This window comes from Myotis nattereri (genome assembly GCF_964212035.1).
Source record: "Myotis nattereri genome assembly, chromosome: 6".
Classification (NCBI taxonomy): domain Eukaryota; kingdom Metazoa; phylum Chordata; class Mammalia; order Chiroptera; family Vespertilionidae; genus Myotis; species Myotis nattereri.
In genome coordinates, this window is record NC_138081.1 from 75,998,361 (window position 1) to 76,025,851 (window position 27,491).

At 35.6% G+C, this 27,491-nt stretch overlaps 1 protein-coding gene across 4 annotated transcripts; it reads left to right on the forward strand.

The window, feature by feature from the left end:
- Window positions 1-27,491, forward strand: BCLAF1 (BCL2 associated transcription factor 1). 4 transcript variants are annotated; one of them, XR_013996147.1, is made up of 14 exons: window positions 447-674; window positions 4,374-4,477; window positions 7,099-7,212; window positions 8,136-9,047; window positions 10,249-10,914; window positions 11,077-11,246; window positions 13,998-14,103; window positions 15,196-15,280; window positions 17,632-17,807; window positions 17,941-18,104; window positions 18,875-19,055; window positions 20,120-20,266; window positions 25,719-25,931; window positions 26,072-27,491. XR_013996147.1 is itself a non-coding variant. In XM_081094096.1 (13 exons), exons 3-13 carry the CDS (start codon window positions 7,109-7,111, stop codon window positions 26,075-26,077), a joined length of 2,760 nt encoding a protein of 919 aa, XP_080950222.1. In that variant the 5' UTR covers window positions 1-674; window positions 4,374-4,477; window positions 7,099-7,108; the 3' UTR covers window positions 26,078-27,491. The 4 variants fall into 4 exon arrangements, 3 of the variants coding, with proteins under 3 accessions (XP_080950222.1, XP_080950221.1, XP_080950223.1); XM_081094096.1 differs by lacking the exon at window positions 17,941-18,104 and having other exon boundaries at window positions 1-674; window positions 8,142-9,047; XM_081094095.1 differs by lacking the exon at window positions 17,941-18,104.

A 27,491-nucleotide genomic window follows, 5' to 3' on the forward strand; every position in this document is an offset into this window, starting at 1 on the left:
AGAGACTCGGAGCGTGGCCATTTTCCTATCGAAGTGCGCCTGGCACCTTGTCGATCAGAGCGAGCGCGGCATTTCCTAGTTTACAGTCAGGCGCCCAAGAAGAAACCCGGCGCTTTCTGGCGTAGGGAGACGACGTGTGCTAGCCGAGCTCGGCCTCGTCTCCCGTCTTTTCCTCGGTGGGAGGTCGAGCCTTTGTTTCTGGTTTGGTCTAAGAAGGAATGCACCAGACGGCAAAAAAAAGGGGGCGAAAGACAGGTTCCGAGGGTCCCCTCGGAGCGAGGAGAAACGCCCGCTAACCCCACCGTGGGTCGAGGCGACCTCACGGCCCTGGCCGATCACTCCGCCCACTAGCTCCCTCCATCCGCGCTGAGGCGGCCGCTCAGGGCCCGAGGGCGGGGCCGCCGGAATTCGCGCGAGACCAGCCACGAGACTTCCCAGAAAGCCGCAGGCAACGTCTTAACAGCGGCCTGGGAGCCGGTTTAAGGCGAAAGGGTGGGCGGGGCTTGCTCAGCTATTTAGCGGCACCAGAGGCCACGCCCCAAATCGGAAGTGACGGAGGGGAGCTAGCGCGTCGAAGATAGCTCTATGGTTTTCCTCCCGTTCTTCAGTCGGGAAATGGCCGCTGTGTAGTTACAACGAAGATAAGTCCCGGGAACCTTGCTTCGGCGTGTCAGGTAGGCCTCATGCTGCATTCAGGGTAGCGCGTTCACGCAAGGGTAGTGAGTGCTGAGTCTTTTGTGGGTGGTGGCGGGTTGGCGGCGACAGCAAAACCCAGGAGACGTTGTGCCGTTATTTATGTGTTTCCCCGTCAGATTCCCTCAGGTTTTTGAGGTACTACGAGCCAAAAGGTGGGGGGGGGGGCGGTGGTGGTGATTAGCTGCGAGAACAGTGCGCGCGCGCCTGACTAAAAACCTGGTCGAGAGCCCGAGACCGCGCGGCCTTCCCGTGCGCGTGCGCATATCCTCCTCCTCAACCCTTCCCCCATTTCTTCGGCCTGGACCCCGGCGCGCGCCCGGCTGAAGGCTGGGCCCGCGCACGCGCGGTTCCTCCCTCCGTTCCCCGCCTTCTGGCTCCTGAGGCCGCGAGCGGTGCTACTTGGGTTCTCCTCATTGGCTGGGATCGCCACCTTTCTTCTGGGCCTTTAGGATTTTGGTAAAGTAATTACGATGTGCAGCAAAGTGCACTGGGTAGTAGACACCCCTTATCGTCTTTAAACTCCTTTTCCTCGGCTTCACGCTACCCGTCGGTTTACGCCTCATTTTTGTTATTTTACCATGTGTAGGATGCTGTTCTGTCTCTCGTAACTGAATCCCGCATCCACCTCGGGCCCTTGGTGTTTCGGGAAAATTCTCTCTGTGGTTAATCTTCTCGGATCCCCTTGGCAACCCACTCTGTTTTGGAGGAACCGGGCGCTGTTGACTCAAGGAGTTGGCGCCTAGTTACGGGCTCCCGGCGTGGGGAGCGGGCCTGAGCCGCCCAATCTCAGCGCGGCCCTGCGACTTCCGGGCCGAAAGGGCAGTTGGTTGTCCAGCGGTGCCAGTGGAGCCGTGTCCTTTCAGCAAATGCTTCAGCCCATTACATCGTGTCAGAAATGGTGCAGCCGTGACTGGTAGTTGGGGGGGTGAGCTGAGGCTAGTGACTTTGCCCTCGTTTAAATGAAAGTCCGTTAAGTTGGCTTTATTTACTTTTAAGATTTATCTCATCAGAACCAAGCAGCAGTACTGGCAACTACTTTTTTATACATCAGACTTTTTTTTTTTTATAGCGTTTTAGAATTGAAGAAAATTAAGACCAAAGTTGAAAGGAAATATGACCGAAACTGATTTAAGAGATTAGCTATCTCAGACATCTTGCAGCAGCGCCTTTTCAATTTTGTAGGGAATTATTCCTCATGTGAATTCTCTTTCCAGTTGCAGTCTGCTTGGAATGGTTGCGCTGCTGTTTAGATAAGAACCTTTCCGTTGGAAAAACCGCTACGAATTTATTTGCGTTTTTATGTAATCCTAGCCAATTGAAGATAAATAATTTGATGGGAAGGGTTGTGTGTGTAAAATAACTCATGGTGAACCAGTTTAAAGTCTGTTTACCGATGGCTTATAGCATCTTGTTTTAAGGATACCGTGTGTTCCGTGTTACATGTGGTAAACCCTGAAATTCCCCTTAAGATAATTAAAATGGTGGCAAAGGAGATTTAACTAGAGCTGATTCTTCATGTGGCCGAATAGTATTTTAGGACTTGGGAGACAGAATTGTAAAAACGTATCAATTGATAGGCTCTATTCTAGTTTAATTTATTGACTGACTTATGTGGATAGCTAGTTGTAGTAGATGTCTGAGGAGAAGACTTGTAGAAATAGAGAAAGCTTTTCAGTTCTACTTACAGCTTTGGATTGGGAGTTTACAGAAACATCATTCAAAATTATTAGTTTAACACTAGTGAATTCTGTGTAATTTACAGTGATTAACAAAGAACTGGATAGGGAATCAAAAGGTCCAACGTGTCTCACTTGAAGTGTTCTATTTCTAACCCTAGAATAATAGTGCATGGCATAGGCACCTTATAAATTCAGAGGAATTCTGAAAGCTTGGCGTTCTCTTCATTTGAAAGATGGAGTTATGTGTAGCTCATGAGATTATGAAGATTAAATTAGGTGATTTAAAAGTAAGCACAGTTCTTGGCACATAGTTGGTTTTTAGATATTTAGTTTGCTATGATTTGTTTATTTCTTTTCCTCGATAGTTGGTTTTTGGAGGGCAGGGATCTCTTACATAGCCACATATCCGTAATATTTAGCACAGTGCTTTGTACATAGATCTGCACTTTAAAAAATTAGCTGAGTTGATTATAGTCTTAGTTCTGACTTTGTTAGATATGATTAATGTAAAATGTTAAATACTTATATTTTATGTTAAGTATTATAAAATACATTGTATTCCATATTTTAAATATAATTGAATTCTCCATGTGGATACTTGAATATATTTATAGATTGTGCACAATAATGTATATGTATACTAGTCTTGACAGCCTACAGCCCCTCTCCCCTTCATGTTACTATTTCTAATATATATTTTCTTAGAACTTCAAAAATAATGACAGTAGAGATTTGGCAGTTGGTTCTTGTCTGGATATATAGAAATTAAAATTAGCCTTTTAGATTTGTTAAGTAAAACGCACTTTGTATCACTTCCAGCAGTAAATCTCAGTAGTATTGGACTTCTAGGTCAGAATAAAGTTTCATAACACCAATTTAGAAGATTAGTTTTTCTCTGCCCACTTGAGGGAGTTAATATTTTTAAAACTATAAGTATGCATGCACTTTAGAAATCCTTTGTTTCTGGTTCTGGCCTTTTATTTTTTGCTACTTTTTACTTTAGTATGTTTCCCTCAATCACTAGATTCCTATTCCTCCTTCCTAGCTTGATCCTCAACTCTCTTGATCTCCCCTGACATTAGGGGCATGGGTATTGAGTGGACATTGTTCTTGGTTTACCAGTTTAATCTTACCATTTCTTCTGCTTTGTATTTCTAATTTTATTGCATTTTTTAAATTGAATCCATTACTTGGTAAGGTTCACAGATTTTCAGTGTAGACATGGATCCGTCCTGTATTCCTTAGTGTGTCTTTTGCTCCCCTAGTGTTTTTTGACCATCCTTTGCTCGTAATTGACAATCCCTGAATATTACTCATAAGGCAAACCTTTCCAGTATTGATAACTGCTAAATATTTTGTGCAATATTTAAATTTATTTGAATATTAGTAGTAAATTAGTTTAGGAAGAATATTGGCTTCCACTAGGTATTTGTTTAATTTACTGGCTGTTTCTTTATTGGAATGTTTGCTATATACTTTATCAAAATGCTTTTAGGCACACGTCTTAGAGTTACGGTGATGGTTGTATGAATTATAAAAAATCAGTTTCAGGTGAAACTAAACTGTATAAAAGGAATTGGCCAAGGGAGAATAAGTTAGCAGAGAATTAAAATAAACTCATTTTAGATAAGTTTACAAACTATAGAATTAAGAATACTAACTACATATATATGTCAAGATGGCATTATGTTAGCTTCTTTGGAATTTTCTGGTAGGATGACAGCATAGCTTATGTTTTGTAAAGCCCATATTGCTAAAATTAGAATTGAAGTATTTAAAAAGTGAAGGTGCTCTCAGTTTAATGATATACTGTTGCATTCTGATAAAACAAAAAAGTTCTTTAAGCTTTTATGGTTAAAACATTTATTTCCTAAGTCTATTTCCCCTTCCCTGAAATCATTAGTGCCTTTAAGAGTATTGTAGTGCTGAGTATGAGGCATTATAAACTGTGTATTGAATTTGCCGTAAATCAAACTCATATTTTTTATTTTTTTCCAGGAATTTGAATTTAGAGTTTACTGTCTGAGAACATATTCTCCAGGAAGAATTTTACAGTATCTCGAAGACTTCACTTGATTGCTCTATCCTGCATAAACCCCAAGGTATATAACATCCTTTTTTTAGTTTTCAGTTTAGCTTGAGAAAACGTGACTGCTACACTCATGATTCAGACTGAATGATTAAAAGTGATGTGGTCTGAAGCTCTTTTTTGTTTGTTTGTTTTGGTGGCTTTTATGGAGTAAGTCAGATTTAAAAGTTAGTTTTAGGATAAAGATTCTTTTTATCTCTCCTGCTTATAAGTTGTGTGTCTGCTTCTGTTTCTATAAACACATCTATTTAAAGACTCAGAACACACAAAGCTATTTAAAAGTAAAGCGAGACAAAATAATCTTGTCTAATTTATCTTCCCTTACACATACAAGAGAGTTCCATAATTTGGTTTTTTCCCTTTTACATTGGTGCTAATGTAATGAAAGTTGATTGCTTACTGTGTGCCTAATCTTTTTTTTTAATATATTTTTGATTTGAGAGAGAGAGAGAGAGAGAAAGATAGAAACATCCATGATGAGAGAGACTCCTGGATTGGCTGCCTCCTGCACGCCTCTACTGGGGATCGAGCCCGCAACCAGACATGTGCCCTTGACCGGAATCGAACCCGGAACCCTCCAGTTCGCAGATTAATGCTCTATCCACTGAGCCAAACCAGCTAGGGCATGCCTAATCTTTTAAGTGTGTTACATGTCCTCACTACAATTCTGAAGAGCATACTGTCTTTATGTATTTCTTTCTTTCTTAGAATAAAGAGTGAGAGACAAAGCTGATATTTGTGTATATAAGGATAGTTACCTTTTATTTTGAAATAAATATTTATCGGAAACCTTGAATTTGTCATTTATGTTTTCTCATGAAGAAGTATGCAGACATAATTAAACTTTTAAATACTATTTCATAATATTGAGCAAAGGGAAGGTAGGTAAAATAAATGCCTTAAAAATATTTGGTGGTAGGAGAAATGGTTTAAATATATGGCAATTGCAGGTTATTAGAAGTTTAGTGAGTCACTTATAGAAATTACTAATTTTGAGTAATTTAGTGGGAATTTAGAAATTTTTCTAAAAGCTTTTTATTGTAGTTCCAATCTCTTTCTTGGAGCATTCCTCCAGTTTATCTTTTATTCTTTTTCATCTTCTTACCAGAAAGCTACAGGTAGACTAGGAATTGTCATATAAATCTATTTTTATTATGAGAGTAGAGTCATGACTCCAGAGATTTTTTTCAACTAGGAGACGATCCACCATTCCAGTCAGTATTGTGTACATGAAGTGGTCAGTTTAATCCCATTTCAAGGCCATAAAGCATTGTGATGACAGTCTGGTAGGTTTATTTTTCTTCAATATTATGCTAACTTGTATTTTCTTTGTCTCAGATTTCTTTTTTCTTAAAGTATATTTTATTGATTTTTTTACAGAGAGGAAGGGAGAGGGATGGAAAGTTAGAAACATCGATGAGAGAGAAACATCGATCAGCTGCCTCCTGCACATCTCCTACTGGGGATGTGCCCACAACCAAGGTACAAGCCCTTGACCGGAATTGAACCTGGGACCCTTAAGTCCATAGGCCAACACTCTATCCACAGAGCCAAACCGGTTAGGTGTCTCAGATTTCTTATCTGTAATACTCTGATACTGTCTTTTTTATGGAAGAGGTAGACATTTGTATTGGGCATGGAATAACATCTAACATACTGCTGCAGTCTGGTATTACTGCTCTTTCTGACTTCTACGTTTTTGGATTGAGGCACAGAGGTGGGGCAGTCCATAGAAATTTTCTGTTGTGTCTTAAGTATATACAATTAGAGGCCCCGTGCATGAAATTTGTGCACGGGAATGGGGGGTGGGGTCCCTCAGCCTGTGCCCTTGGTGGATGTCCGACTGCAGGGATTGGGCCTAAACCGGCAGTTGGACATCCCTCCCGCAACCCGGGATGCTGCATGTACCAGTGGCCATACTTTTCATGCGGGTGAAAGGCATCTTGCTGTTGTATGGGCAGCTACATTTTTTGCCCGCATTATAAAAAGTAGTACATAACATGATCCTTCTGAGGCAGTAATACCATTTTCCCCATCTTATGGGTGGAAAAAACTGAAGCAGAGAGAAATTGAGTAATTGGCTTTGTCACACAGTTATAAGTGTCAGAATCGGGACTGACCACAAAATGTGCAAGCCAGAGTCCATGCATGTCATTGCTGCATCATCCTGTTTTTTCAGTGTTAAAGTAGCCTTGCTAGTTTTAATTTTTAAATCTCAGAGACTGTTCCCAGTATGTAGGGTAGGGTCCCTAGGCCTGGCCAGCGATCAGGGTCGATCTGTGGGGTGACCAGTGACAGCCGGGTGGTGGCCAGCCCCGCCCCCCCCATTGCCTCCTGCATTGAGTGTCTGCCCCCCAATGGTCAGTGTGCATCATAGTGACCAGTTGTTCCGCGGGTCGATCCGCCATTTGGTCGATTTGCATACTAAGGTTTTAATTATATCGGATAGGATACCTTTCATGCAAAGGTATGAAAATACAGTTTTTAGTTAGGAATAATTGACTGGCTTAGTACTCATTTGAAAATGATACAAGTTTCTCCTTATAAAATTCAATTTGTAAAAAATAAGTTAGATGATGTAAAACTTCTATTATATTGTGATTTTTAACCTATTTTGGTCTCTCATTTTACTAGGAGTAAAGAAATGGGTCGCTCCAATTCTAGATCACATTCTTCAAGATCAAAGTCTAGATCACAGTCTAGTTCTCGATCAAGATCAAGGTCACACTCTAGAAAGAAGAGATACAGGTGAATTACTGTCCTTTTTAAGTCTTTTAATGATAGTGATATCTAATATTTATGGAGTGCTTACTATATACAATAGTGCTAAATTCATTAATATATTCTCAAAGAATCTTGTCAAATTGATCTGCAGTTACCCTCATTTTACAGTTAGAGAAGTTGAAAATTGTCCAAGTTGTAAGCTAATAACTGGTAGAGCTTAGATTAGAATCCAGCTAGTCTAACACTATATCTCAGATTCTTACTGTGCTGTGCACTCTATGGTGATTTCTTGTTTTTATCTATATGTTGAGATGAATTAGATAAAGTAACAAACAATTATTTGGCAGTAAATCTATATATGATTTCATAGTTGCTTACTATTCTGACTCAAGGCACCCATAAGTTTATTATTTTGTTAAAAATTATTAACTTCAGTTATCTTTCTTTAAATAGTAATACATAGTTAGCATAGAAAATGGAAACCATACGTTGAAAATAAAAGTGACCATAATCTCATTAAGAATTAATACTAGTTTATGATTTTTTGTATTATTTTTCTAAGCCTAACTTTATATTATGTATGCATTTGGCCAATGGTATTTCATTGATGAATATTTTTCTGTGCTGTTAAAAATTCTTTTACACTATTTAAGTGCTTGAGTAAATGTACTATAATTTGTTAGTATGTTCTGTTAAATATGTCTTTTTCCCCCCATTTTCTGTGCCTTCATTTCTAAGGTCTTTAATTTAGTCTCTCAGTATTTACCTTACAAATGAGACTTTTTCATTAAAAACAATAAACTTTTACTTTTGTGTACATGCGTTGTTTTTTAATGTACATTTTTAGTTTTGACAATTGATTTGCATGTTATATTCAACCAGGACTATTTAGAATGGTAGGATGGAATAGTTTATTTTTATTGCATTGATATTTATTTCATTTTTAGTTCTAGGTCTCGTTCCAGGACGTATTCAAGATCTCGTAGTAGAGATCGTATTTATTCTAGAGATTATCGTCGAGATTACAGAAATAATAGAGGAATGAGACGACCTTATGGGTACAGAGGAAGGGGTAGAGGGTATTATCAAGGTGGAGGAGGTAGATATCATCGAGGTGGCTATAGACCTGTCTGGAACAGAAGACACTCTAGGAGTCCTAGACGAGGTCGTTCACGTTCCAGAAGTCCAAAAAGAAGATCCGTTTCTTCTCAAAGATCCCGAAGCAGATCTCGCCGGTCATACAGATCCTCTAGGTCTCCAAGATCATCCTCTTCTCGTTCTTCATCCCCATATAGCAAATCTCCTGTCTCTAAAAGACGAGGGTCTCAGGAAAAACAAACCAAAAAATCTGAAGGGGAGCCCCAAGAAGAGAGTCCTTTGAAAAATAAATCACAGGAGGAACCGAAAGATACATTTGAACATGACCCATCTGAATCTATTGATGAGTTTAATAAATCATCAGCCACATCTGGTGATATTTGGCCTGGCCTTTCAGCTTATGATAATAGTCCTAGATCACCCCATAGTCCTTCACCAATTGCTACGCCACCTAGTCAGAGTTCATCCTGCTCTGATGCGCCCATGCTCAGTACAGTCCACTCTGCAAAAAACACCCCCTCTCAGCATTCACATTCCATTCAGCATAGTCCTGAAAGATCTGGGTCTGGTTCTGTTGGAAATGGATCTAGTCGATACAGTCCTTCTCAGAATAGTCCAATTCATCACATCCCTTCACGAAGAAGCCCTGCAAAGACAATCACACCACAGAATGCTCCAAGAGATGAGGCTAGGGGACGTTCTTCATTTTATCCTGATGGTGGAGATCAGGAAACTGCAAAGACAGGAAAATTCTTAAAAAGGTAAGAACTAAAGCAGAGAATTTAGATGAAAATATTAATAGTTTTATTCTTTGAATTCTCTTTGGATTTATAAGACTTAAAATTGCATTGCTATATGTATTTAGCTATTTTTACTCATGAATTCCTTTATAAATTTATTCCAGATTGTTTTTACTTACATCTCTTTAACTTTGGAAGTTGTGTTTTAATAAGAACTAATTTATATTCCTCCTTTTTTTATCCATTTTCAGTAAGTTCACAATTAAGAATGTAAACGAAAAATGAGTAGTGTAAAGCATAACTGTTAACATGTAAAAACAAAATTTTCAGAGATTATTTTGTAATGTTAGAGCATTAAAAGCTTATGTTGTTCTCTTCAGCATTATGTGACCTATATAAATAATGCAATTCTATTTCATGTTCTTAACTTGTGTAGTATTATAAATAGTCAGCTGCCAATTTTTAATGAATCTGCCTGACCATAGAAAAGATAATGGTATTTCTTACTGACTAGTGATATTTGAAACAGATACTCGGTTTGAATTCTAATTTCAAGTGTTGCTAAATGAAATAATCAGAAATTTTGTGTAAAATACGTAGAATACTATTAAGTAAATAAATAGTTTACTAGTGATTCTTAGCCTCAGAAGTTAAACTTAAGCTGTGATGTATGTTATAGGATTTCTGGGAATTTGGATGTTAGTGCAGATTTGTGGGCTATGACTGAATAAGAATAGGTTTTTTGTTGTTGTTTTTTTAATATATTTTATTGATTTTTTACAGAGAGGAAGGGAGAGAGATAGAGAGTTAGAAACATCGATGAGAGAGAAACATCGATCAGCTGCCTCCTGCACATCTCCTACTGGGGGTGTGCCCACAACCCAGGTATACATGCCCTTGACCGAAATCAAACCCGGGACCTTTCAGTCCGCAGGCCGACGCTCTATCCACTGAGCCAAACCGGTCTCGGCAAGAATAGGTTTTTGAGAATGGCTTCTGCTTTTCAAAATTCAGGAAGTCTACTACATAAATTGATTTAAAAACTCAGTACCTAAGTGCTATATGGATGCCTTTACTGTAAAAGTGGAATCTGAAAACACTTTCAGTAGGGTTTTTCCCTCTCATTACCGGTCCTGTGGTATTGGGCAGCACATTTAAGTATGCAAGTTATCCACAGTGAATGCAATCCAGAGTTACCATCCTCTTCTTTGCTTATTCACAGGTTCACAGATGAAGAGTCTAGAGTATTCCTGCTTGATAGGGGTAATACCAGGGATAAAGAGGCTCCAAAGGAGAAAGGATCAGAGAAAGGGAGGGCAGAGGGAGAATGGGAAGATCAGGAAGCCCTAGATTACTTCAGTGATAAAGAGTCTGGAAAACAAAAGTTTAATGATTCAGAAGGGGATGACACAGAGGAGACAGAAGATTATAGACAGTTCAGGAAGTCAGTCCTTGCAGATCAGGGTAAAAATTTTGCTACTACATCTCACCGGAATACTGAGGAGGAAGGAAACAAGTACAAGTCCAAAGTTTCACTGAAAGGCAATAGAGAAAGTGATGGATTTAGAGAAGAAAAAAATTATAAACTTAAAGAGACTGGATATGTAGTGGAAAGGCCTAGCACTACAAAAGATAAGCACAAGGAAGACGACAAAAATTCTGAGAGAATAACAGTAAAGAAAGAAACTCAGTCACCTGAGCAGGTAAAGTCTGAAAAGCTCAAAGACCTCTTTGATTACAGTCCCCCTCTACATAAGAATCTGGATGCACGAGAAAAGTCTACCTTCAGAGAGGAGAGCCCACTTAGGATTAAAATGATAGCCAGCGATTCTCATCGTCCTGAAGTCAAACTCAAAATGGCCCCTGTTCCTCTTGATGATTCTAACAGGTAATTTCACATTAATGCCCAGTAAATATAATGGCTTTTAAAATGTGGGTGGTTGGTTAATCATTTAATTTTTTTATTTTCTGAATACATTTTCCATTTTCATATTCAAACCAATGGTATATTTTGTTTGTGTGTGTGTGTGTGTGTACCGATATGTTCCAGACCTGCTTCCTTGACTAAAGACAGGCTACTTGCTAGTACACTTGTCCATTCTGTCAAGAAGGAGCAAGAATTCCGATCCATCTTTGACCACATTAAGTTGCCTCAGGCCAGCAAGAGCACTTCAGAGTCATTTATTCAGCACATTGTGTCCTTGGTTCATCACGTTAAAGGTATGTTTAGTATGCTTAGTATTGTGAATTGAATTTCTCCTGCAAATAGAAGAAAATGAACAGCAATGCTTAATAATTAATGTAGCCTAGGGATAGCAAGAATACAGACAGCATTAAAAATTTGGGAAAAGGAGTGTTTCATGAAGAGTGCTTTCAGTCTTACCAGCATGATGATATTTAATAAAAACCGATTGAAATATTAAGAGCTAAAACATACCCTAAAAATTTATATCATGGTAAAACACAATGTAGATTTTGTTAATGCTGAAAGTTTTTTTGAAATGTGCCATTATACTGTATTTGAAGTGCAGAATGCTTACAGATTACCTTCCATTACCTGCATGTGTATGACTTATAATGTACTTGGCATGGATTTATAACAAAGTCAAACAGCATTGTGACTGAATATTAAGAATTTTTTCAACTTAAAACCTGAAACCTGTGGGAAAACTGGATTATCCTATCTTGTCTTTGTATTACTTAATTTGTTATAATACTTACCTTTTCTACATGATAAATAAACCAGAAAAAAATTATTGGGATTTTAAAAAAGATATTTTACTGATTTTAGAAAGAGAAGAAAGGGGAGGGATAGAAAGGAACATCAGTGAGAAACACTGATCAGCTGCCTCCTGCATGCCCCCCTTACTGGGGATCAAGCCCACAATCCGGGCATGTGCCCTCACCGGGAATCTCTTTTCTGAACCGTGTCAGCTGGGCATATTAGGATTTTTTACTTTATTTTTTTTAATCCTTACCTGAAGTTATTTCTTTTCCCCATTGATTTTTAGAGAGAGTGAAAGGGATAGGGAGAGACAAAGAGAAACATTGATGTGAGAGAGAGACATCTATTGGTTGCTTTCCGCACATGTTCCGACTGGGGCCCAGGATCGAGCCTGCAACCAAGGTACGTGCTCTTGACCAGAATAGAACCTGCGCCCTTCAGTCCATGGGCCAAACGCTCTAACCACTGAGCAAAGTCGGCTAGGACCATATTAGGATTTTTAAAAGGTAAACAAGTTCAAGAAATTTAAAAGTAGATTAGTAATGATTACATGAATAATGACTAATTAGGATAATGGTGAGATTTCTTTAGATACTAAAGATGATAAAGGTATGCATTTCACTGAAGTTCTGATGTGCTATTTTCCCCACTATGTAATTGTAGTTTCAAAATTAGTTTCAAAGGTTTAGGGTATGACTTTTTGGGCAGTTAGGTTTAAGTTTTGTTTTGTTTTTGTCTTTAAAAGGCAGTGTGCTATGAAATAGATTCTTATTCAGGAGTCACCATGGCTATTGGTCTTAAAAACCATTTTTTTTTAAAAAAAAGTTTGTCTTTTGGCATGAGAACAACTCATTGTGATAGCTGAAACTTACCACTAGCAATTCTTTATGCACTTGATATTTCAAAACTGAATAATTAATGAATTTCTTTTTTTTACTGTAATTATTTAAGCATGGTAACAAAATTCTTTTGTTATTTGGCTATAACTGGGTTTGTGAAACAGTTTATGACCATATTAATGTGGTACATAAAATAGGAAACATTAACATTTTTCTTTTTTCACATTTTTTTGACCTGTCTCCACATTTTACAATTTATTGCTGAATTTTGAGATCAGGTTTTGATAAAAATTTTTTGCTTTTTCATTTTCTTTTTTTTTTTAAAGAACTGTAGTTATGTTTTATTACTGGTATTGTGCAACCGATCTAAACAGCTCTTACTTAATCTAGAGCTGAAAATGCCCAGTGATGTTTTCTTTTTCATTGTAACTAGGTCCTGGAATATGTTTTGAAATGGCAAAATCCATGTTTCAAAGTAAAATAGCTGTTGAAAGATACAGGCAAAGTTGAATCTTCTGTCTTCCTGGCAAAAATGGCATAAAAACTGAGTTGCTAGCTCAAATTCCTGGGTTTCATGGAATTAAGATTGAGGCACTACCCTTGTAGTGGCCGTTTCAAGTTTTAATTGGTTATGAGACATGTGCTGGATACTGGGCGGTAAGTTGACACAGATGTATGTTGACCTGTTAAGCAGATAGCTTGCTTCGTAATGTGACATTTCATGACTTACACCTCTTCTGTATTTTACATTTACAACATACCATGAACTAGTTTAAAAATTAGTATTGATATCACTAATTTAAAAATTGTTAAAAGAAAGACAAGGCATTAATATCAAATGTGCTGTCAGGTTTGCCAAGATGCCAGATTTTTGGAGTAATTAATGAATGTTGAGAAATATTTTCTAATTGAAATAGCAGTATTAAGTTTTTTCTTAAATCCAATTTTTGCTGTCAGTATAGTTTTCGATGAAATAATTTTGTTTATTAAAACCAACAATGTAGTTATGTCATTTTTATTTTCTGCAAATGATTACTTGAAGTAACTTCAATTTGTTCATAATTGGCAGGGTATAAGGATATTCACATTTTGTTTTTGTTCTGTTTGATGAAATAGTGCATTATTGAAATGAAATTAGAGACTCTCAGTTTAATCTATTTATTGTTTTTGTATTATATGTAGTACTGACAGGGACCTGTGAGGAACTTTGTATCAGTTTCCTGTTGAGGTACAAGAGTTATAAAAGGGACAGGGTAGGAGGAACTCTTGTAACACTTGATTCCTTTCTGCTAGGTTTCTTGAATATTTTTATTTTCTTTTCACTCGCTACATGCCCTTCTGTCACAAATGAATATCCCTCTTAAAGTAAAGATAACTAATTGGGCAGTATTTCTCCTAAATCAACAGAGCAATACTTCAAATCACCTGCGATGACCCTAAATGAGAGGTTCACTTCCTATCAGAAAGCCACTGAAGAACATAGTACCCGCCAAAAGAGCCCTGAGATACACAGGTATGTGTACTACTGAATAGGCATATAAAAATGCTATTTTGATAGGAAAACACTGTTTAAACAAGATTATATTGGAACTGTTATTATCATGATACAAATGAACTTTGGCTTTATTCCTGATTTATACCTTGAATAAATATACTTCTACTCTTGAAAAGTTGGTAATTTATTGTTTATTCTTAATTTTCAGTTTATTTGGTTTAAACTGGTTGTTAAGATTTAATTACTCTTTTATTACTCCCCAGTATGGAATTAAAGTAGTTAGCACATTTGCTTTTTGGAAGGGGGTTATGCCTAGAGTAACCCTTGAATTTAATTTAATTCCAATAAGTTTGTAAAATAAAAATGCTTGGTGGAGAGGCCGAATTATTTTTCATGAAATGAGCATGAACATTGAAGTCAGGCAAGTATAAGTTCAAATCCTGGCTTTGTCACTTCACTGAATTGGGTTGAACAAGTTATGTAATATCTGAACATTATTTTTTTTTCATCTACAAAATAAGGATAACAATGTTTATTTTGCAGGGTGGTGACAATTAGTATTATTGGCTATAAAATATATAACTTAGTACTTATTACATAGTAGGTGTGGTTTTTGGTGACTGCTGAGGAAGTGCCGAGTTGCTGCTCCTGACAGACACAACCTTAAAAAGGCAAGGAGAGGTGCAGAATAAAATTAGAGATCCACTGAATATTTAAAAATATTGGGGACACTTAGGAATAAATGATCCTATTTCTACTTTCATTGAGGATATTAATTGTATTTGTATTATAATTGTATGATGATGGACACTTAAAATGATAATGCTTAATCAAAACAGATTTTCTTTTTTGATTAAAATAAGTGTGATAAAGATTAGGCTTCATTTATATATAAAAATCTGGTTGAAAAAGACATTTTAATTCATTTTTAATAGAAATAGTTTTATTTCTTAATTGTCAGTAATTAGATTAATAATTTTACTATGCTAAATTAGTCGATTGGGAGAAAAATACCTTTCTAGTATTTTCTTCACAAAAATGAAAAATTCTAAGGATTTTTTTGTACCATTAAGTTAATGTGACTACAAATAGACTTTATTTTATATTAAGGAGAATTGACATCTCTCCAAGTGCCCTGAGGAAGCATACCCGATTAGCAGGGGAAGAGAGAGTTTTCAAAGAAGAAATTCAAAAGGTATGTTTTGAAGGGACAGTTTTTTAATGTTAAGTTTAGCTTTGTTAATATTGTATTAAGCATAGTTTGTCTAGGCAAATTGTTTACACACACACACACACACACACACACACGCACACACAATATTCCCTTCCTAGAAGAAATTAAGCTGACAGTATACCATGTATCTAAGAAACGAAGAGTAGATTTTTCTCTTTTTTTTGGCCAAGCTGTTGATAGATGCAGAGAGCAAGATCTCAAATGCTCCCTAAGTCAAGAGTAGTTTTAAAAAATGCTAATGAAAGAAAGAAATTACTTCCAAGAAAAGGGTAAAGAATCAATGGGCAGACAAAGGGACATTTTAAAAGCAATGATACAAATTATATTAGGGTTTCTATAAAGTTTTGTTGTGAAATGGATGAGCTGGAATAAATATTCCTTGATTTATGTATGCCTAAATTAGATCTGTAGGTTCTTCACAGAAGTAATACCACGGCTGCTGAGCATTTTTGCTCTGGACTAAGAAATAATCCTAATAACTGATTTACAAATGAATGTTTGGAACACAAACTATATGTCATATTAGAATGTGTGTGGATTTTGGAGGATGAATGTTTTTAAACTTGAGAGAGGCCTCTATGAATAACTGGCTTGGTGGGGCTCTGTGAGAATGAAATTCATTCGTGGGGGTGGGGGTGGCGGGGGGGCGGCCTCAGATGATACTCTGGGGAAAAGTAGAAAGTGAGCAACTGTAATGAAAAGGTTAGGTGACTTGAAAGTACTGCTTTGTTGAAATTCTGGCTGTCACCAAATACTGTCTGATATTTGGAAAACATTTAGCTTCTTGGACATTGGTTTTCCATTCAGAAAAACGAGACTACATCTGTTTTGGAAAGTTGTTGAACAATGGGCCTATTATGGAAACATTGGTGCTTTTATTACTAGAAGCTTTTAATAGTTGTGTACAAATTTTTAAAATATGACTTACTAGATATGGAATTTATAGATTAGAAAGAAAAGGGTTTCTTTGCATGGAGTATATTGATCTTGGAAAAGCCAATTCTGAGAAGTGAATACTAATTTTGGCTTTTACTTTCAATACCTTGGATTCAGTGTCGGTTTTGTTTCACCAACAATTTAGTCTATCCTTGTGCTCCGACACTGAATATTTTGCTTCTTTAGTTACTCATACCGGTTTTTGAACTGGAGAGGAAAAAATAGTTATTACTGATGGATGGACAAGTGGATATGCCATTGCCTTTTATCTTTCATCTTCCTGTCTGAATGAATAATATATATATATATGTTAATGTGTAATATACATATAGTTTAGAGTTTATAAACTGTTTCCACTTTCCTTTAGTCCTTTAGCTTGGTACTTTTGGGCTTGGTAATACCTAGGCAAATAGGAAGGTTTTTGCTCTTGATTTTTTTTCTTGGTTAGCCTGGGAGCAAATAGGTGAGTAGTTGATATTATTTGGATATATACTTATATTTTCAGGTTTACGAATGCTTATGAATATTATAGTTAGACTTCCCAGTACTACTAATTGTTGAATACTAGCAAGGATGTCCACATTATTAGCATCTTACTGATGTGTAATTTTTCTTCATTCCTAGATTCCTCTTTCCATCTTCCTAAATTATATAGTATTTGAAAAAGCAATGGAACAAGAAGGAGGTGAATTGTGACCCAGTTAAACTAATGTCCGTTGCAATACCCGAATTGAGAAAGGGCAGTATATGGCCCAAGATACTGAGTACAGGATTGGGAATAATGTCTTTCTGGCTTTGTTTCTACCCTTGTTTAACTTGAATTGGTTTCATTAATCATATTCTAGTTGCATGTTATGGAAATTACAGATTCCTTTCTTTAAGTGGTTTTTATTGGGTTGGTCATCTTCTTTGGAAAGAGCTTGATGATAATGAGGTTTAAGTAATTAGAACCATTACTTTAGGATATCTTAACTTTATAGGCAGATGGCTACATCACAACAATAGATTATAACCTTTGTCAATGTTCAAGTCCTTAAAAAATGCTCTTTGGAGAGATGAGGATAATAGGATTGCTGAGTGGAAAAATAATTATTGCATAAAAATTTATGGATTGTTTTTGCACAAAAATTTAGGATTTTTAAGATAGATTTTAATAACTTTTCCAGTCTCACTGCACTTGTGTACATAACGACTTAGTAAAAACAACCAACTACACTTTTTTTTAACAAAAACTAAGTACGGAAGTAGTTTATGATCCTTTCTTTTTTCTGATCCTAAAATGTCACTTTAGAAACTGGCAAAAATTTGGCTATATATGTACATAAATATATTTTTTCTTTCTCCCCTGAAAGTTACTTTGTATCTATCTTTTATAGGGAGATAAAAAATTAAGGTGTGACTCTGCTGATCTTCGGCATGACATTGATCGTCGGAGAAAAGAAAGAAGCAAAGAACGGGGGGATTCCAAGGGCTCCAGGGAATCCAGTGGGTCAAGAAAGCAGGAAAAAACTCCAAAAGATTACAAGGAATACAAATCTTACAAAGATGACAGGTAATTGTTAAAACTGTCTGAATTAGGTTTTAGCTTCTAATTAGCCTTTTATAATTGTCAGCTTAATTGCTTTCAATTTTGACTGTGTAATCGAATATTTAAATTTAAACAATTAAAATTATTTGTTTTACAGCAAAAATGTATTTGTCTTTTACTCGGCTTATGGTGGATGAGGACAAAAACTTTGGAATAGCAAGCTAACACTGAAAAAAAAAAATGACAAATTAATGTGTCCTATTATCCAGGCTACATCAGGAGGTTGGACTTCAATGCAGTGCATTTCTAGAAACAGTTTGTGTAAGAACTTTGGTTCGTTATGCTTGATTCCGCACTTTTTCAACTCATAACACCCAGAGTACAAGAATTTTAAACTGATATCTAGTGGTTTAACATGGGAGAGATGGGGGGAGGAAGGATTAGTTTTTATGAAATAGCAATGTGTATTAGTCTTTCAAAGTAATGTTTCCATGGATACTGTTAGCAGTGGTAAGAGTTATTGCAGGTATGACCTTTTCGGGTGTTGTATTAGAATCATGTAATATTGATCACCATAGTGTCAAATAAATAATAGGAATACTAAGTATCATAGATAATTGTTTTTATTTATTTTTTATTTTTGGTATTCATTAGGTAAATGGTGGATTTTACTTGTGTTTTTTTATTGTACTGTCATGTGTTTTTTATTTCTATAACGGAGTAATGGCCCAAACCATACCAACTATTCTCACCATGGTATACAAACTACAGTCGTTTTGAAACTTGCCTTTTCCTACTCTTCTTTTTCTTTCCTTAAAATTACAACAAAAACAAAAAGTTAAAAATATGGAAAAACTGAACCTCATACTTGAAGTTCCCAGACTACTAGTATGATTTTCAGTAGTGGTGTAAAACAAATATTGAAGGAGAATGGAAACAGACTGTCAAAGTTTAACACCCAATTACTTTAGTTATGTAATCATTGTAATAGGGGATAGTTTTTTGGCTTGAAAAATATCCCTCTTATTATAAGATTCAACAGGTTCTTCATCGTTTTTAAAGATAGCACATTTTTTTTCTTTATTTTTCAGTAAACATAAAAGTAGAGAGCAAGATCATTCTCGATCTTCATCCTCTTCAGCATCACCTTCTTCTCCCAGTTCTAGAGAAGAAAAGGAGAGTAAGAAGGAAAGAGAAGAAGAATTTAAAACTCACCATGAACTAAAAGAATACTCGGGCTTTGCAGGAGTTAGTCGACCACGAGGAACCTTTGTAAGTGATAAAATTATCTTTGAATTTTTGATAGGACTTTACCTTAGAATACTGTACATAAGGACAGTTAAATTAAATGACTTCGACATTGTTATGTGAGTCATTACTCCTGTAGTTAGAATTGGTCTTGAAAAATGAAATTGTATTTGAAGTATCTTCATTTAAGTAATGCCATTTAGGGGAAGGGAGGAGGGTCTGGAGTGGGATGATACTTTCTTTGTACACAGAGTAATAAATGTTTTTGCCTGATTAAAAGAAATGTCATTTGGAGATCTAGAAGCAGCTATATAAACTAGATACATTTCTTAACTTTGGAATTAATAACTATACATAGTGCTTAAAGGTCCAAGAGTCAAGGACATTTATGGATTGAGACCCATTTTAAAAAAATTACTTAGTTTTGGAAAGATACCTAAAGACATTTTTAAAAGCCCATATGTTTGTCTCTGTATTATAACATTTTGATTTTTCCCTGTTTTCTTCAAGTTCTTGTTTATATGTGTATCAACCATAGGAACCATAACTTTTTATTCTACACAGCATACATATTACCTTCATATTTTAATAACTTCTTAGTGCATATTCTTTTGACTCTTTAATTTTTAGATTCAGATTCCTATCTTGATCGAGTTCCAGTTGGTTATTTTAGAGTTCATTGAGTAGATCATTGAGAAAAAGAAGAGCATTGCTTAACTGATGATAGGTATAGTTGAACACTTGGGGCTCCTATGATAATTCAAAGGAATTAGACAACTCTTTTGGCTAGTCAAAGGGAAAAGAATCAATTTGATTATTTTTATTTAAAAATACTGGGTCAGGCCATGGAAAGTGTAGTATTCGAACACTTAGTTTTTGTGCATTTCTTCTTAACCTCACTTTCAGAAGGCAGTGTTTTTTGCCCATGATATAAAATGGCCATCCTTTCCATCCTTAGTGGCTATGAGTTGGGATTTAGGAAGGAAATTAGGAAATATGTTTTTTGTTACTGCAGTAAAATTAAGAGTTTGCATGTAACTTCAATACCTTTAATTGCATTACTAAACAACTTTGTTAATGTTAATCAGTTTCGAATTAGAGGCAGAGGAAGAGCCAGAGGAGTTTTTGCTGGGACAAATACTGGTCCAAACAACTCAAATACTACTTTTCAAAAGAGACCGAAGGAAGAGGAATGGGATCCAGAATATACCCCAAAGAGCAAGAAGTACTTCTTGGTGGGTGTTAGACATCTGTCTTTATTTGGTTTGCATTAATTTTCAAAGCATACAGATATCCACTGCTATGAAAAGATTTCACCATAGTGTGGGAACTCTTAAATAAAAGTTCATTACCCAGATGGTTTGAAGTACTGAAAATGTGGGTTCCTATAGTCCAGTCTGTTCTTCATTGACATCACCTATGGGCTGATCAGGGTATCAAATTTATACCTGATTTGATAGCCACATTCAGAGAATTTCAATATAGGTTATCTGTCTATAAGACAGTGAAACTTGTAGAAACTTCTCATTAAGATTTACTGTCTATTATCACAGCCAATTGTTTCAATGAAAGACGAGAAGAATTCTACATGTAAAAGGAGGATGAAAAATCACATTACGGGAATGTGCTAGATACACTAATTTGATGATTCCTTGTGATGTTTTACTTGAAGTAATTTTCTAAGGAATGAAACGAGAAGGTGGTCATGAAAGATTCTCTAGTTAGTGATGGGAATTTTCTGCAGTTTGACATGGAGGAGAAGGGTCTGTCCTGCATTACAGACACAGACTTAAGGAAACACCAAAACTATTACCACAGAAGCATTCATTTTTGTCATAGCTTCTCAGGGAAGTCATGTTTCAGAGATTAGTTATGCAGACCTAGTTGTTTCGTTGAAGCAAGTAGAAGATAGTACTGGATTTACAGAATTGTATCGTCCATTTGGCTTTTATGAATGTATTATTTGAATAAATCTGAATTTCCATGGCATATCAGCTAAGTTAGAGGATAGAGCTATATTCTGAAGTAGGTTGATTTTTTTTTGGAAAATGAACAATATGATTGTTTCAGAAATTAGTTCCCAGTTGCCTCTTTTTTGGGTACTTTAAGTCTACCAGACCTGAGGCCCTGAACCTAACTGTCCCCTATACCTGGGCTCCTGAGCATTAAAGGGAAAAAACCAACATGATATAGAAAAATGTTACATGCAAACAAGTGGTTAGAATAAGATGGAACTTGGAGACATTGTAGAAAATAGGTCTACCTTTCATCTGCCTTTCATTTCACCTTTGTGTGGAAATTACCTAAAAATCGGTACAGCAGTCTGGTAGGGTTAATGACCAAGAGTCCAAAAAATGCTAAATTTTTACAGAGTACATTATGCATGTTTGCTTAGCATGTACTCCTATGAGGAGAAATTTATGCTTGAGTTGTTTGACTTGACAATCTGGAAAGTGAAAGGCATTTTATTGTTACAGTATAGAACAGTTTAAAAGATCCATCTCTTGATTTCAGAATTTATGTGTAACAGATTGTTATTTATTCTAGGTCTGAAGGATGGGAAGAGAAATATGATATAATTCCATTTTTGGCTTAGAAACTAGTAAGGGAGAAGCAGGCATTCTAAATATGAATTGTGGATTTTCTCCAAAGGAGGAAATGGTGGATTATTGCAAGAGTGATTCAGAAAAACTTGGTAAAGGACCTTGGCTTGAATCTTGAGCTTAAAAGATGGTCAGATGATCCTGATACAGGGAATTCCAGGACTCAGGTGGCTAGATGGTTGGTATAAGTTCTGGAAAATAAAGCCAAAGCAGGAGCTAAGTTGTGGAAAGCCATAATACTTTTGTAAGTTTGGATTTTAAGCAGTTTTAGAAGAATCATGGTTGTGAACAGATACATCTGAGTGATTTTGAGTGAGCTAAGGGGCTAGATTTGAGAAAAGAAAGTAACATTTGTGGGGATTTACTCAGAGACCCACTAGTTGGGTATTGGTACTGAGAAGAAATTCTCTTGAGGTACAGGGACACAAGGGAAAGAAACCCATTTGAGGAGATTAAGTTCAGTTCTTGAAATCCCAGGATAAACCAAGTTGAGATGTGCAATGGATAGTTGTTTAATGCATATCTAGAAAGAGAAATTTAGGAGCCTCATTTTATAGGACACAACTAAAGCCATTATAAGATCTCTCAGTCAGAAGAGGAGAGATTAAAAGGCCAACCTTTGAAAGATGGGGTGAGGAGTTGGGTGATGATAAAAATGCCAGAGAGTAGATCAAATGTGAAAGGTCAAAAGAGAAGTAAAATTAGTAGATTTTATAAAACACTTGTACTATTGTACAAATATTTAATTTAGGCCAGACCTTCATTTTTCTGTGGCATTTTTTCATAACCTAGTATCATATTTTTACCTTAAATTGGGACATAATCATTTTAGGTTGGCCTGTAATTAGCAGTTTTACTAATTAAGAGGTGTGTTATTTTAAGAAGTAGTAACATTTTATATGTTGCTGTTCTGGGTTATATTTAAAAATTTACATTTCTGCATTAAGCATACATGTACGTTTGGCACAAACTGATGTTTACCAGAAGTAAAATGAACACTACATTTTTTTCTTATAAATCAATTCCCAAAGTTGATTATTTTGGTTCCTTTTTAAAAAAAAAACATGATTTTACTGATTTTAGAAATGGAGGAGGAGGAGAGAGAAACATGGATGTGTGAGAGAAAAATCCATCAGTGACCTTTTGGTGCATGGAAAGATGCTCAGCCAACTGAGTCGCACCTGCCAGGCTTATTTCGGATCTTAATTAATGAGCCATTGAAATGACAACTCATTTTTTTACATGGATATTTAAATTTAAAAGATTTTTGCATCTTCTGTAAAGATAACTTGATTTTTCAGACTACTAATGTTGAGAATAGGAGTATAAACAAAAATAGGATTCTGAGGAAATGAGATTGAAAACTATACACATTCCCCTAGATTCTTTCAAAACAGTTTACCAGCATGGAAGGTTTCTCTATATTGATGAAACATAATACTCAGTAATAATGATACTCTGGGCATAAATCTGTGTTTTACATGTGTTTATTTCATGCTTATAAAATCCTTTTGAGGTGGGGCCATTATTTCACTTTTACATATGGCAAACACTGAGGTACAGAAATTGAGCAGCTTGACCAAAGTTAATATTACATGATGAGTGGAAGTGGGGTCAGAATTTGAACCCATGTATTGGCTCCAAAGTCTTGGTTCTGCAAGCACGGAATTGTCCATCCAGTACTGAGTAATAGTAACATTTATTGTATACGTTTCTGAAATTTCCTGTCTTAAAACTTGGATTTATGCAGATATGGAGATATTTTCAATAATAAGTACTCCGGGAGATATAATAGTCTTAGAACCTGAAATTCTATGGAGGGCAAGTATATGAAGTTGGAGCAAGTGGAAAAGTGCTGCAGTGGGCAAGTTCTCGGTGGTGAGTTTATGTTGTATCCTGAGGAAGAGAAAAAAACCCTTGGTGGGAAAGGGGGTTCAAGATTGGAGTTTTAATGAATTTAACTCTTTGGTACTTGATCATTCTATGGAGAAGAGATAAAGGGATTCAAAAGATCTTGATTGTCAATATGGCCTCCGTGTATAACATTTTTAATTGTGTACTGCACATATCTGACTTCTCTGGCCCTTTTATCATTTGTGAAATAATTTTTAAAAGTTGTAATAAGATTAAACTTGAGGATTAAGAGTTAGTATGGGTGTTAGAACTTGAGGATTAGTATGCTTTTAACTTCTGAAGTACAATATATAGTGTAATGTTCTAGCCATTGGTTGTTGTTTTTTTTTTTAGCCCAGTTTAAAATGATTGTTAATTTAAAAGTACTGGTTAGTTTAACCTCATGTCTAGCTTTGCTACTGCTTTTTCTGTTTTCTACTCTTAGCTGCCTTGTATGGTAATCATTCACTGTTACCAAGATTACTGGGAAATGTATTCTGTAGGTGATGTGGTACAAGGGTAGTGCAAAGGACTACTGCTGTGGCCCTGGGCAAGTTACTCAATTTCTCCATGCCTCAGTTTTTTCATATCTGAAGTGGTATTAGTAACAGTATTTGGTGGGGTTGTGAGGATTAGATAAGTAAATAAATACATAGAAAGTGATCAGAAACAGTGACTTCCCATAGTAAACACTATAAAACAGCACAGTAGATTGAGACCTTTTTTGTCACACACTGGGCTGGACACTTTACAGATATCTGTGTTTCCTTAAGGTTCTCTCTTTTAAAATGAAATAAAGTCACAAAGTTTCTGTTAGGATATAAACCCATGCCTCTGACGACAAAACCTGTTTGCTTTTCCCACAAATGTATGGAATACTGTGAAAATACACAAACAATAAAAAACAACTTTGGAGTTGGGTGTGCTGATATCAAAGGAAGCCTTGAAATTATCTGACTGCATGAGCATTATTTTGAATGGCAGACTATTTTAAAATGGTTTATTCCAGTTTCAAATTAAACTTTATGGCATTGAAATTTATACTTTTGATAGTTGCTAAATTTGTTTTTATGGAGTCTTACACACCTCTAGCTAGTAACGTTTCATTGGTTTGGTAAAGATAATTAGGAATTGTAAATGTTCTTTATGTAGTCTGTTAATTACATGTGTAATTGAGCTTTTTAAGTCATGCAGGAGGGTGATCTGTAGTACATGAATAGGCACAAAGGCATATTCTGTTTTGAAAAATGTGCTCATATATAATTTGAAGAAAAGTTTTAGTGACTTGGGCAGTTGATCAATATCAGTAATCCATAGGTTATGCAACATTGCATTTATGCCTGTTGTCTCCTACAGGGGCATCATTTTGCCTTATTTCTCAATTGTGAAGGGGGGTAGCAGTTAATTAAATTACATTACAGGAGAACTTTGGAATGTAATACTCATTGACTTGTCCACAAAGTCAGGTACTTTTTAGTTTTGCAGATTGTTTTGATTAATGGAATAATTATTTATTTGTGAAACTCTATTTGAATGCAGTTAGTGAAAAATTATGATTGGAATGTAATAGCTACAGTACTTCAGATTGGTGAAGAATAAATAAGTTGAGGTATTTCTCTAGGGAGAAATACTCTCTAGGGAGAAATCATCATGATTTGAGATGACCTACCCCTGAAGATTGATGTGTAATATACATAGATTTAGATTTAAATCTCAGATTTAAAATCTGTTTCTATATGTAAGGTATAATTCATACCACCTATTTAATGTTGATGTTACTGTAATGATATTTTTATAACTTTTTCACATCTTTATGACTAAAGTTTTTTTGGAAAAATGTTGGTCTCATTTACATGCAATATAAATAGTAACAAGTGGACTTACATTGAAATACTGGAAAGGAAAAAATTAAAAATCTGAAATTTGGCAGTAATTTAGCAGTTGAGATTTTCCAAAAAATTGTCTGGGCAGCTCTCAGTGGTTGGGTTACTAAGCAGTATAATGTAATTATTTGCTTTGACAAAATTTTTGTTGAAAAGTTATTTTACTGGTTTTGTTTTATTGTTTTAAAACATTACCAACCTCATAAACCAAATCAGGAAATTTATACCATGACTTATGATTTAGGGATATAATCATTTTCCTTACAAGTAAGACATTTCAGTGGTGATTGTTTTTAACCTTTCTGTAGCATGATGACAGAGACGATGGTGTGGACTATTGGGCCAAAAGAGGAAGAGGTCGTGGTACTTTTCAACGTGGCAGAGGGCGCTTTAACTTCAAAAAGTCAGGTAGCAGTCCAAAATGGACTCATGACAAATACCAAGGGGACGGGATTGTTGAAGATGAAGAAGAGACCATGGAAAATAATGAAGAAAAGAAGGACAGGCGTAAAGAAGAAAAGGTAGACAATTTCAAGTTGTTAGTGACTCTAACAGATTTTCTTGGGTTTGGTGGGACAGTTAATTGTTAGGAACAATGACTTTTATAGATTATTTTCATACTCTACATCTTTGCTAATCTTTATTTTCTCTCTCTTTTTAGGAATAATAAACCTGACATGAGATTGCAACAAAGAGCAGAACTTGCACCCACTTTTTTTTTTTACCTGATTTTTGTTTTCAAATAAGAATGTAAGCATTTTACTTAAATTTTACTGTTTGCAAGTAGTCTATAGAAGTTTTGTTTTAAGTCTTCAAATATCTTGAAAAAATAGTAGATTGTATGTTGAAAATTGTACTGAAATAAAGTAGAAAATTGTTAACGTACCCTATTTGTAACTATCAACTTTTAAAAATAATACTTTTACTGTTTTTGTTACATGCATTGTAATTCTGCTTTGTCTATAAGATATGGTCAAGTACAGCTCTGTGAAAGATCTGATTCTCTTCCCTCCCTGTTCGTTAATGTTTATGCTGAAGTAAACGTTAGCTCTACATACAGATTTCTGAAAAGAAGTTGTTTATAGAGATCACACCTAGTTATTTTAACTCTATACATCTGTTTTAACATTTTCCTTAATTCAAACACACTACATTGTAGGGTGACTAATTTTTGAAGTGTACCCCAGAAAAAGTTGTTACTTTGGTAAACGTAAGCTAGTTTAATACTTCAGCAGAAGTTTAAGAAGAAAAACAGCTTTGCCAAGAACTAAGAAATACAAGCTCATAAAAGTTAGATTACAAAGTATTAATTAGTTTGTTTTGTTGTTTGTTTTGTGGGTTTTTTTTGTTTTTTTGTTTGTTTGTTTGTTTTTTACTGAGAGCAAGCAGTGGCCTATAAAAACCACACTTAGGAGCCTTTACTATTTGGATTCAAAATTCAGTATTCTATTTTTATTTGAAAGTATGAGTCATGGTCTTAGATAGCAGCTATTCTATGAGAGAGGAAACTGGTTTGTAATAAACAGCAAATAAAAACCCCATTCCTACCGAACATTTTATTTTTAACACAACAAAACCTGTAATCGTGATGTGGTGGTATGGAAGAGGATTATCCTGCAAAATAAAGATGTGTCTGATTTGATATCTTACATATTTATTTGATCTTTTGGACAGTTGAAATATTAGTTTGTAGTCTAACCATAAAAAATTGGCAAACAACGTACTGTTCATTAGTTGTGTCTTAAGTAACTTGTTTTTCAAATGTCAACAATAAACGTTTTGACAGGAAGTTTTGTTGCAGCATTGATCTAACTTGTTTTTACTTTTTCCCCCCCTATTTCAGTTTGTAAAATGGCCTTTTCTTTTTCTTTCCTAGTGTTCTATTTTTTAGGTAGATAATCTTGAAAATGTGAATTACCTTTATGCTTATGCTGATTGCTCTTAAAGGAATGAAAATCCGAAATAGTACATTTCAATGTTAAGTATGTCTGCTTTATGAGCATATATAAAAGTAGTCAAATTTCATTAATTCAGCAATTGAATTAGTTGTATATGTTTGCATTAAAAGGAGATGATGCTTA